This window comes from Aulostomus chinensis, chromosome 16 (genome assembly GCF_037954235.1).
Source record: "Aulostomus chinensis isolate RoL2024-O1b breed Wild chromosome 16, RoL_Achi_v1.0, whole genome shotgun sequence".
In the NCBI taxonomy this organism is placed as follows: Eukaryota; Metazoa; Chordata; class Actinopteri; order Syngnathiformes; family Aulostomidae; genus Aulostomus; species Aulostomus chinensis.
Window position 1 is genome coordinate 25418575 of NC_141335.1, and position 12798 is coordinate 25431372.

The 12798-nt window shown below is 49.7% G+C and overlaps 2 protein-coding genes across 4 annotated transcripts in view; both read right to left on the reverse strand.

Moving 5' to 3' along the window:
* The window catches only part of pde10a (phosphodiesterase 10A), a 53683-nt gene extending 49084 nt beyond the window's left edge, over window positions 1–4599 (reverse strand). Inside the window, exon 1 of one of the 3 annotated variants that reach the window (XM_086180459.1) lies at window positions 3607–4599. In XM_086180459.1, the coding sequence (XP_086036585.1) occupies window positions 3607–3679 (73 nt within the window). In that variant the 5' untranslated portion in view covers window positions 3680–4599. The remainder of the gene's footprint in view (window positions 1–3606) is intronic. The other 2 variants (XM_086180457.1, XM_086180458.1) reach the window with 2 other exon arrangements.
* A 4757-nt stretch (window positions 4600–9356) lies between these two features.
* tbxtb (T-box transcription factor Tb) lies at window positions 9357–12091 on the reverse strand. Its single transcript, XM_086180254.1, has 8 exons — window positions 11886–12091; window positions 11386–11650; window positions 11177–11311; window positions 10918–10979; window positions 10771–10832; window positions 10283–10459; window positions 9814–9946; window positions 9357–9612 (listed from the first exon to the last, which is right to left on the reverse strand). Exons 1-8 carry the CDS (start codon window positions 12089–12091, stop codon window positions 9357–9359), a joined length of 1296 nt encoding a protein of 431 aa, XP_086036380.1.
* Between the last annotated feature and the right edge of the window lie 707 nt (window positions 12092–12798).

Consider the following 12798-nt stretch of genomic DNA (forward strand, 5'->3'; position numbering starts at 1 on the left):
ATTTACCGCACGGATGCGTTTCCCTCCCCGCATGTCTGCAGGTTGTCAGTCAGGCTAACGCGCTGCTGCTGCTTCGTTCAGGAGAGTCTGATCTTGTTTGTAACCCCTCTGTGCTGCTTCAGGGAGACAAGACCCACCAGCTGGCCGCTAGTTAGCTTAGCACAATGAATGTTAGTGGATGGGAAGTGTTAGCATGCTTCTGTCAAAAGTCATCAGATATATATTTCTCCAGAAAAGACTTTGCCTGCATCAACAAAACTAGACTTGAGCATGACCTTCACTTTCAAATAACTGAAAATGATGAGCTATTGTGGTTTAGCCAATCAGGCACAGTCGGAAGTCCTTCCCAGACTGAGCGCAGTGATGTGACGTAGCACCTCATCGTAACTTCAGCTAACTAAACCAAACATTTGTTGACTAGCAGAGCGACTGCTGCTCCTGATGACGGAGGGAGGGTGTGAGGGTGACGACAGCTGGACAAACTTCCGGAACCTGGTCTCCTCCATTGCTTTGAGGAAGGCATGCTAGCCCTTCCACCCTCTACTAGTTATCGTGCTATGCTAACTTGCTTTGCCATGACCCAAGAAAAATAACCAGTCATGTTTTTGTGTTTTTAATATTGTGAGTTTGCAATGTTTTGGACATTTTCCTCCAGAGGAACAAACGATGATGTACCTAACTTTGTTCCTCTTGTTAATCCTGCCACAACATTCGAATGTGATTGCCACTACAAGTAGTTTTATCGGCCTAGTTTCAATTTGCCGTGAAGATCAGTTCAGCAGGACGGGTCCAACTGACACTTTTAATGTCCTAATCGTAGGGAAACTTTGTTTCTGAAAAAAAAAAAAAAAGGCAGTGGAGTGGAAACCTAAATGACTTCATAGGAGGTCGACGAGCCCGTATCCACTCAGCAAGTTAGTACAGAGCAACCAGAGAGAGCCGGACAACGCAGTTAAACAAATCAAATAGACATTTGGAGAAAGTTGGTCAGCTAAAGCCTGCTGGTCAGCTGTGGTGGTGGTGGTGGTGGTGGGGGGGGGGGGGGCTGAGTCCAGTCGTGGCCCTGTATTCCACTGGCCCGGGCCGCTCACCAAGAGGCAGGACAAAAAATGCTTTGTGGTCCTGATATGAATCTCAATGCCCCTCCACCTCCTCCCACAGCCCCGTCGTGGATATCTGAGTGAACAAAAACAATCTCCATGAGAAAATACTGGACGGGCTCGGGTACTGGGCCACCACACTGAATGGAGCGGAGGGAGTCACGGCGCCACAGCCAAACCTTTACACACGATGATCACATTTATGTTGTTCTTTTTCTGTGGTTATTATTGCTCCAACCTTGGTTTGGGTTGGATGGATGTCTGCCTCCTGACAGAGAGATTCTCTGGCCGAGCGTTTGAGGTGTTAAACCCTTCTGGTATCTGATAGCCTCCACAGATGAGCAAAGATTCTGCTCCTCTTCGGTAAAGAGGGGATTTTTCCTGACGTTACGGTGTCCTGCTTCCTCCAGGAGCTCCGCCAGCATTCACCTCGATGTGCAGAAAACCTGCTTCTCGATTTATGTTTTGTTTGCATTTGTTTTGAGGTTGGAGCTGCGTTCGTGCCGCGAAGCACCGGAGCAAGCCTGCACCAAAACACGCAAGATGGTCAAGTCCTGAGTGGGCGGGGTTCAGTGGGTGTGCACCCCCTGAGCAGTCACAGATGCTAGGCACAGTCGGGGAAGGAAGCGCCCGGCTCTCCTTCTGCGCTGGCCAAGGGAAACTCTCATCTGAGCGCCAGCCCAGAAAGACGCAGGGCCTGAGACGCTAACGTGTCACATGTTCAGACCAGAACTGTGGTTGCGAGTTGTCCTGAGCTTTAAAAGGAATTATTGGGGAATTTAAAAAAAAAAAAAAAAGAAGCCCCATCTCACAAAGTCAACAAAAGATGAAAATGAATGTCTGATTTGGATCTACAGCAAAATTTAATTCGGTCTTGTTGAGTCTGTGCCCCTCCCCCCAACAACAAAACCATCGTGAAAGGAGAGTTTGAATGATAGACAAACTCTGAGGAAGCAACAGACAAAAGGCATCCAGAGCACAACTTCCTCAGCTGAGGTCAAATAATCAACACTGATCAGACTGACACAGCGCGGCCTCCCGTTCGAGACGCTACAGGAAGCAGAAGAGTCAGCTGACGCCTGCAGACACTTCACAAAACAGCATCACTGCTCCTAAAATAAGTTTCACGTTTCAGATCTTGAGCTCGGTTAAAAAGGGTTGTTATGTTAAAAAAAGGCTAAAAATACAAACGTGTCCCTGAAGGCTGTTATGGGGGGGGGGGGGGGGGTGTGATAAGTTGCTTCAAGTCATATCACATGACGCATAGGTTTATCTTTCAAAGCTACAGGGCCATTACTCCACCAACGCCACTCTCCACGGTTGCGGTGCTGCTGACGACACACACGCTCATGAAGGTGATGAAGCCCCCGGCTTTGAATCGACCACTCTTGTCATGAAGTGCAGGGCCAACGATGACGTCACCTCACACATCAAAGCCACTGAATCACAACCTGATGTCATCACAAGACCCCACCCCTCTTTTAGCCCTTGGAGTCTGTCATCTCAGTCTGTCATCTCAATGCCTCTGCACTGCAGGAAGTGTTCGACATGGAGGGTTGTTAATTTAACCGGGTCAAAGACACACACACACACACACACACACACACACACACACACACACACACACACACACTCTTCTATTCCTGAGATGAACCCAAGTGTTTGACCTCATCCATCAACAACCCTCACTCAGGGTTACACCAGTGCCCAAGAACACGAAACAATAAAACTCTGAGGATTTTTTGAAAGGCTTTTTATTCCACCTGTTGTTCCCTGCACAGTGCTGAGGCGCTCCTGCATCGGCGCTCCTGCATCGGCGCTCCTGCATCGGCGCTCCTGCATCGGCGCTCCTGCAGGTCACCGCCACCCCTGCCTGGATTAAGACTCTTCACCTGCTCCTGCATGGCTGTTCAATCTCAAAGGGACCTGCAACGTTCCAGGTTCCTGCCGTGAGTGCCCTCTGCTCTCAGGCCTCCATCTTTATTGTTGGTTTTTATGTTCTCTGTTTGCTCATGAGGGGCCCATCAGCACGCCAGGGCCATTAGCATGCCGGGGCCCATCAGCAGGCCGGGGCCCCTGGGTGCTCAAGGGGGACTCCCTCATGGCAGATCCGGCAACAGTTGTGCCTCTCTCACTGCCCCAGCCAACGACCCCATCATGACGCCTGCACCAGCGGTCTGAGAGAAGCAACATTGCACACGCACACCTTCAGGTGAACCAACTGGTTCTCGCCCAGTGGTGACGCTGCTGCGGCCTCACCAACACCCGGCAGCTCGGGAGTGTCTTCAGCAAGCAAACGTGGAGTCACAAATTCTCTGGGCTGGTGAGAGATTAGAGGGAGTAATCCGAGGCAACACACAACTGTTTTCTAGAGATGAACGAGCTGGGGGGGGGGGGGGGGGCTGAGCATCCTGGAGCTGAGTTTGCAGTAAAACTATCCGATGCACATACCTGCACTATGGCCACACTTCAACTTTAGGCTACCCCCCCCCCCCCCGACTCCTACCTTGGTCGCTGCCTCCTGCAGGCGGGGGTCCCTCCAGTCCCTGGTCGTCAGGACTTTTCCGTTTCCTCGACATCTGCCGCTGCTGGGACTACCCGCCGCTCAGATTCTTGATAACGCGAAACACCTTCAACCCGCGGGGCACGAAGCACATGCAGCGGTGTGCGGGGAGCCAGGAGGGAGGTGCGGGGAGCCAGGAGGGAGGTGCGGGGACACTCTCAGTCGCGCTCATTCATCTCTCTGTCCTCCGCGTCCTCTCCAGCGTGCGGCGGCCAGCAGCCGAGCATCTGGAGCCTGCTTGACAGGCGCGTCTCCGCGGACGGTCGGGGTCTATTTCTCTTTGACAAACGCAGAAACGTTCGCAGCCTGAGTGAATGGTCAATCACGTGCGCGGCGGATTACACGCGGAGCCCGCTCGGGATGGAAATGACGCGCTCCGGGGGGAAACTTGTTGATCCGCGGCTTTGTGGGGGACAAGAAAGTGGTTTTTCGTCACTCCTGATTGTTTTGCCGGCGCTTTATAAAAAGATCATTTTCGATTCTGCGTGGCTCCGCACGGACCGCCGGCGGCGACGTCAGCCTGCGAGTCTAATCAGGTGCGGATGACGCACAGCTGACACGGCGGGAACTCCTGGGTGTCTGGAGGAGCGGAGATTATCTGGACGGCGTCTGCGGGCTAAACGGCACCGAAGCGAGCGTTGAATGCCTCCGGCGGTTTGAGCTGCGGGTGCGGGAGAGGAGCGGCGTGGAGCGGGAGCCGGTGCGCCGACGGGGCGCGGGACGAGTCCTTCACCCTCACGGCGGGAATCCAGTGACGATGAGAAAACTCTCTAACAGCGACCCCCGCTAGTCCGAGAGCCAGAGGGACACGAGTGGAACAAACACGCATTGTGTGGCGAGCACCGGTCCGGGACGGGGAGCAGGTTCGCCTCCTCGGAGTAACTTGGTCATGAGTCAAAGCAGCGGGAGAGTCGCGTGCACGGTCACGGAGGCGGTGACGCCACCGGTCTGGCTCCTACCAACTACTTGATGGTAGTTTCTCCCTCCGGTCCCGCAGCTCTTGAGTGCCAGAGCGCGTTATTATCATGACTATCACACGTTAGAGCCCCAGCCACCGGTTGAGCGCCCCCCCCCCCCCCCCCCTTAATTCTCTCATATGCTGATTTATTCATGAACACTCCCGGGTCACTGGATCATGTTCCGTTTACTACATCTGGTTTAGATTTCCAGTCCGGCCTGCTACTCTTCGTCTGCTTGGATTTCACTGGCGACTCGTTTTCAAATTCAAAAGTAGCTTCTTCTCTTTTTGTGCGTCTGCAGTGCGCGCAGATGCGTTCAGGCCGCTGACGCTGGTATTTCGTGGTATTTTTTTGAAAGGCAAACACTCATCTCTCTCTTTCTCTCTCTCTCTTTCTCTCTCTCTCTCTTTCTCTCTCTCTCTCTTTCTCTTTCTCTCTCTCTCTCTCTCTCTCTCTCTCTCTCTCCCCGCCCCCCATCCCTCATTCACTGCAGCTACTGACGTCAAGGCATGCTTGCGTCAATGCTCCCCGCTTTGACAGAGCGGGTTTTTTTCATTGTGATCATAATGGGATTATTAGGTTTAGAGAAATTCCCTGCCTTCACGGCTCTGTAGATGCTTCCCCTGATAGAAGTGCTTTGTCTTTTCCTGGCTTTTATTCTGTATTGTAGAGGAAGAACATTTGTGTTTCCACACTTTAAAAAAGGACTCATTCACTTTTCTTTTGCTTCTTACTAAAATGGATTTAAAGCTTGCAAATCATCTGATTCCTATAAAGAGAAAAATGTTTTTGAGACAATAGATGAATAACCTCCTGGTGTGTGCGGTGATCCTGCAGATTTACAGTGACACACAGACAGGAGGGTCGACGGTGAGATGCTCAGAGACGTGGAGAAGGAAGTCAGTTGTGTGTTTGCTGCAGATGATGTGTGTGTTCCTTCCTGTCAGTCTGAGCCGCTGCTGAGGAGGAGGACGTTGTGCTGTCCTTACGTTGACCTTGATCCTCCGGGCTGAATGGGCTCTTGTTCCTGTTGGCCGCCTCGCTTCACTTCTGCTACATCTTTTCTTACACTGGGCTTTTTGTTGCGTCTTCATATTCGAGTTAACACGGTCATGTGCGCTCTTCTGGTGTGCTGGTGGTTTCCAGGCTGTGTTGCAACGATGCGCAGGGATTGAGGGGCAAACAAGAGCCAAAAAAATAAATAACTCAAGTCAGATGTGATGAGTTGTGGACTGCAAGTCAAACGCACAATGAATGAAAATGGTTGTTGTGAGTTTGACGGCTTGGGACCTCTGCAATCAGAACCAACACACTTGCTGCTCTGCAACCATGAAGAATCCGTCGGGTTCTGGTTCAGGGAGCTGAAGCCAATCACACATCCAGAGACACCAGTGGAGCTGCAGGATCTCACTGGAATATTTTAGGACCAGGATTCCAGAGCTGTGTTCACCCTGGGGTGCACACTGCTACACTGGGGGGGGGGGGGGGGGGGGCTGTAGAATCCTTTCAAAAGCCTCCATCAAAATCAATGCTTTAGAGGAACGTACGCTGGAAGTTTCTTGAGTAAAGAAGCCGAGGCAGAACACTGCAGCAGCATCTACACACACAAACACAAAACCTGAACCAGGACTTCTTGGTTTCTTGTGATTTTGAGGTAAACTCGTTCAACCTGCTGCCTTGTGAAGGTTCCTGCGCTGTCACTACTTGCTCCGAAAACACAGAGACCTGGAGGGAAAGTTCGACACACTCTCAGAACCTCAATGTTCCCCTGCTACCCCACTGAGTAACAGCAAACCCTTCGAAGAATCGTGGGAATGTTAAATGTTACAAGGTGACATCCTTACACCTCTGGGAACGTTCTCAGGAGGTTGTGGGTGGGAACGTTCTCAGGAGGTTGTGGGAACAAATCATTTGCATCTGAACATTTCCTCAAACTCCTGAAGGGAACATTTTGTAAGACATGGAGAACCACATGGGAATGTTTTCTTTCTGTCCTGGTTGTTCCCTATGTTGTTTTGGCACTGTGACCATAAATTCACCTACCTAGAACATCTCCTGAGGCCATGCAGAGAACTTTGAACTGCAGGACATTGTCAGCGGTGAAGACTGGTTTCAGAACATCCCAAATGTTCTGTGAGGGTTTAGAGAACCTCGAGGTTACATTACACCAGGTCCTGGTACGTCCCCTCCTTCAGAGGAGGCTGCTGCTTGCATCTCATCCCTCCTGACAGGCCTCTCAGAACCACGGTTACATTTGTAACTAGGAAGTCCTTCTGCTCACACGTCATCCTGACCTGTGTGAGAACAACGGAGGTGAGTTGGAGATGATGCCGCTCTTCGGTGGTCCGAGTCTCGTAAAAGTAGTGTTTAAGTTTGAGAACATCAGCAGGAACAGAAGGAACATCAGAGCTCAGTTCCGTCTTGCAAAAAAAAAAAAAAAAAACCCAATTCTTTCCTCTTTCTACTTCAAAAGATGCAAATATCAGCATTTATTTCTGGTGCTGTCAATCACCACTGCCGCCTGAAGACTGACACCATTCACAGAGCAGCGGTTGGTTGGTCTGAATCCCACCACCAACAGCAGCACATCTCACACTAACATCCATTTCTTAAAACATCTGAGCATCTTCAGAGAGCTGACGACCCGATTCCAGGTCAATATCCAGTAAAAGACTTGGGGGGGGGGGGGTGTAAAGCAGAGAAGAAGCCTGCAGGATGGAACCTGTCACCAGACCCTGAGGGTCGGGTGATCTGGGTCCAATATAGACCCTGGATCCTGAGCACCGTTGAAGGCTGTACGATCACTCACAGCGTTGTTTTTCTTGACACGTTTCCATCAAGTTCCTTGATTCAATGGGACATGGTTGGAGGAAGAGATACCTCTGGAAACCCTCTCGATCATATAATCTGGTTCTTTGTTCCAAGAGATTAATCGGGGGCAGCCCGGTGGAGCAGTGGTCCTCACTGTGGCCCCCAGCAAGATGGTTGTGGGTGGAGCCCCGGCTGGAGCACGGGGTCTTTCTGGGTGAGTCTCCATGTTCTCCCTGTTCCTGCTGGGTTCTCTCTGGTACTCCAGCTTCCTCCACAGTCCAAAGACATCAAGAGGGACCAGGTTAATCCAGACTCTAAATTGACCGTCGGCGTGGCTGGGAGAGCCAATGGTTGTCTGTCTCTATGTGTTGGCCCTGCCATGGACTGGTGACCTGTCCAGGGGGAAGGCTGCTGGGATAGGCTCCACCCCCACCACCCTCAACAGGAGAAGAGGGGGAACATGGAGGGATGGAGATTAATGATTGAGTTGATGGTTGAAATCTCTGAAAAGCGTGAGGATATTTTGAGGGAAATCACTGAGGCAACCTATATTTTGTTGATCATTGGATGGACTACAGACTCAGGGCTACGCTCTGGGTTGGTTTAAGTGGATGGACGTTGGTGATACTCATAGGCTCCTCGGCGGAGGAAGACGTTCTGTGAGTGCTTTCTAGATGAAAGTATAGAAGGTCTGGCAGGATAAAGTGCTCCAGGGCAAGAACTCTGCATGATGCTTTGCTTCTTTTCTGCAGAGGAAGCAAGATCAGGCAGTTTAAGAACATCTGGGGCCAAATTTATGGAAGCTTTTTATTTAATATTGCATATGTGGTTTCCCAAACTGGCGGGAAACCAGCTGGAACAGCGGCGGTGACCATTCAGAGCTCTGGATACACTTCAGAGGTTTCGCCGCAGTAACAAGTCCAACACATGCCTGGGGTCGTGTTCGTGTCATGCTAGTACTTGCGTGACTTTATACATTGTTCTTCTCACCTATTTAACGATATAGAAGTCTGGGGCTGCGGTGGGACGTGTAGTGCAACACTCTTATGATGATGAATATTGACTGATTGGTTCTTGACTTGAATGTCAATGTGAATGTGCCAGAGAACAGTCAAGGCTCTCTGCTGCAGAAAGAAAAGAGAATAATTACACAAAATCCAACAGAGGGACTCAAAGTCCATGCAAATGGACCTTTAGGAAGGAGTTGGAAATCCTCAGCTTCAGACACCGGAGCAAGAAATCAGCAGTGAAAATGTTCCTCACACTGCTGATCATCATCAGATGTGAGACATGGAGGATGAACCTGTAACTAACATGACTAGAAGAAAGGTAGATGGTTTTTTTTACATAATTATACAGAAAAATTAGATTGGATCTTGTTTTCATGAAATTTAAAAAAAAAAAACTGGAAGAAATTCAGCCAAACAGCAACATTATGGTAGAAAATGCATCATTTATTTACATCGGTTAAAAACTCATAATGTACAGAAGGATTGCTTTCACATTTACACTATAAACAATATTTAAAATCAATCCAAAAATGTCAGCAGTTCATCCTGTAGCTCTCACCATGAGCGCCGTGCAGTTATGCTTAATATAAGCACATCGATATTTGGACTTTGATGAACAACATGAGAAAACACTTCTTCTGTTAGGCTGCATGAAAGAACCTGATGAGCATAAATGAATAAAACACGCGTTCTGTTTTTGAGGCCTTTAAAGCCTCGTCTGCTTTCTTTTAGAGCTCATTTCTAACTGCTGTGCTTATTATTAACCGTAAAACCTCAGACGGTGAGAAGCATTTTGGCCGTTACACTGAGTTTTGTACCAACTCAGTAAATAACTAAGTAACAGCAGAGCCTGCAGCCAAGAAAACTGGATGTTTTACTGTCGTCTCCCTCCCAGGCTGCAGAGACGCTTTCATCACAGGGACGGAGGCGTTACAGGAGTCCAGGCTGAAGATGGTCGCCCATGCAGAGAGGCGTCGTACTGAGTTGTGTCATGCACTTCTGTGGCAGTGCTGCTGTCGTACATGGGAGGGCCAGAGGAGGGCGCTATGACTGAGTGAGACAGGCTGGGGTAGTGACTGCTGGACCCTCGCAGCAACTGGGAGCTCAGGCTGCTGTTTATCCCTCCAGTCTGGGGCGAGTTACCCACTGACCACAGGCTGGTGTACTGACTTCACACAGAGACACACAGAGGGACAATGAAATGTCTTATTCATCTTCATCACAACTGCAGGAATGTGGCATTTGTGTGTCAAATCAAAGGATTTATAGATGAGTAGAGAGACGGAGAGAGAAGCGTGATGAATAAAGTGAAACTAGGTGTGTCTCACTTGTGTACTGGATAAAAGCACATAAACCAGAACTGCACCCACCTGGAGTTGGAGCCTGAGGTGGTATTGTGGGCCACGGGCATCATGCTGGAGTGTGTGGGCATCTGGAGACTGGACCAGTTCTCATGGCTGGAGAGCATTGACAGACAGGTGGAGGAGTTCTCCAGGTAACCAGCTGCAACACACACACACACACACACACACACACACACACACACACACACACACACACACACACACACACACACACAGAAAGAATCAGAAGAAGATAAAGCTACCCAAGTGATTTTCTCCAGTATGACTCATCCGGCTCTGTGACAGAGGTGTGAACATTCCTCGCCTGACACCGACCATTTACAGCTCCGAGGATCCGCTCACACAAAAGCAAGAGGAATGCAGGACATTCCTCACTCAGCAACATTTGTTTGAGTTCTGGTTAACAGCTCAGGAGGAAGTTGTGCCAGGGATTCCTGGATGTGTGGAGGTGAAGGTGGAGGGTTCGGGCACTCACTGGGCGAGTTGGTCCGATGGGTGTACGGGCTGCTGTAGGGCGCGGGGCGGTGGTTCCGTAGCGTGGAGTAGCGCTCACAACCATGGGACGGCGGGAGGGAGATGGGGCTCCCAAACTGACTGTGAGGACTAGCAGGAGGACAGAGGGAGCCAGAGCCAGGAATGAACCAGCCACCTACTGGTTCCACAGAGGGACACACACATGATGGTTCAATCCAGTTGAACCAGAACCAGCTTCACTGGCCGAGTGTGAACACATAAAAGGAATTGGCTGCATTCTGAGTTCTGACACAGAATGAACGTGCAGCTACACAAGGACAGCAGGCTGGTAAACAAACACGTAAAAGTACCACATGCTGACACACACACGTACAAACTAGCATCTACAAGTCTGCATATGATAAAACGTGACCACAGTAGAAGAGTTCAGAGCAAAGAAATTAAAAGAAATATTGAATTATTATGAACAATTCAAGAATTAGTACTTACACTGAGAGTAAGCTGATTGCTGGTTATCAGTGGCGTCATCTTTAACGTCCTTCTCGTCACCTCTGACAGGAACAAAACCAAGTATTACTTTCTTCACATGCTGACGTCAGGAGGGAAGTTCAAGTAGAACTTCAGGTGTATTCTTACCTTTCCTTGGCGTCCAGAAAGGCTTTGGCAAAGGGGTTGTACTTGATCTTCAGAGCAGTGATCTACCAGGCAAACATAAAGCGTAAAAACCATGCGTAAATTACGCACAGCTCAGTAGTAGTAGTAGTAGTAATAATAATAATAATAATAATAATAATAATAATAATAATAATAATAATTATTATTATAATGATAATAATAATTATAATAATTATAATTTTCAACCTTATAAATAATAATAAAGCCCGTTTTTTCCAACCTCTTCGTTTTGGTAGGCTGTCACCGCGATGAACTGCGTCTCGGGGAAGGAGTGGCTGGTGATCATCCTCCGCGGGCCTCCGACACGCACGATATGGATGCGCGGCTCGTACTTGTGCAAAGAGTTCAACATAATCTACGAAAACAGGGGGACAACATGAGGACGTCGAGGTGAAAGCGGCCAGAGGAGGAGAAGCGCGCTCTGCCTACCTGACCTCCTCCGTTCAGTTTATTGGTGAGTTTGACTTTACTGAAGGAGACGGGAGACTTCATCCAGTGCGCCCCGAAGTTTGGAGAGTCCGGGTGGATGTAGACGCAGCTGGGGGTTTGAGGCTCGGGTTTCCCCCCAGGGACCCACTCCCCGTTCACGTACTTCCACCGGTGGTTGTCCGCGGACACGAAGTCCAGCAAGAAAGAGTACATAGCGTTCGGGTCCAACCCGGACACGTTTACCTTCAACACCGGGAACATGCGCCTTCAAGAAGAGAAGATGGATGAAATCGTTTTTAATCTCTATCTATCTATCCATCTATCTATCCATCCATCTATCTATCTATCTATCTATCTATCTATCTATCTATCTATCTATCATCTATCTATCTATCTATCTATCTATCTATCTATCTATCTATCTGTCTATCTATCTATCTATCTATCCATCTATCTATCTATCTATCCATCTATCTATCTTATGTGGGTCTTTGGCTCACCTGCCGTTTTTGGTGACTATCATTTCATTCGTCAGGTCCTTAAACTTGCTCCACAGCTCGCTCTCGTCCAGGCTGAGTTTCAGCTCCCTCTCCGTCGGGTCTCCTTTCTCGCTGCCGGCCTGCAGCTCACTCTCAACCGCGCTAAGGAGATGATCCACCCGGTACTGACTGGCCTTGCCGGGACACTCGCCGGCGCCTGCGGCCATCCTGCCCTGCGGCTCCAGGAGAACGAACCTGAGGACTCGGTGAAGGAACGGGCTCCTGTGTTCTCCGGCTGTGGTCTCAGGATGCTGAACAGAAGAACCCGGGGTGATTGCTATATAGGCCCCGGAGAGGCTCCATGTCGGGATGGGTGTCTGCAGCAGCGACGGTTGGCTCGTCTCCTCTTTGATCTGTGCGGGCTTGACTCTGATTGGCTGGGCGCGGCCTCGGAGGCCTGCGGTATCATCGTTTAGAATAAAGCCGCTTAACCAACTTTATGACATCGACCTGTCAATATTGGCACTCAGATCAAAGCTGCACCTGCTGGAGCCACCGGAGATCTGGAGGATCTCCACCAGCAGGGATCTCCTCCAGTGAGGATCTGGAGGATCTCCTCCAGCCTCAACATGCAGGTTCCGCTCTCACATGTGACACTTAACATGTAAATATTCAAATGCAGAAACTGGGTTCTGACTGAAATTCTAGTGGTCATCAAACTGGTTTTCTATCCTGACATGCTGTGGAATGAAGTAGTGTAACACTGGACTTGTGACAAAAATACCTCCATCCATCCATCCCTCCATCCATTTTCTCCCTCTTCTCCTGTTGAGGGTGGTGGGGGTGGAGCCTATCCCAGCAGCCTTCCCCCTGGACAGGTCACCAGTCCATGGCAGGGCCAACACATAGAGACAGACAACCATTGGCTCTCCCA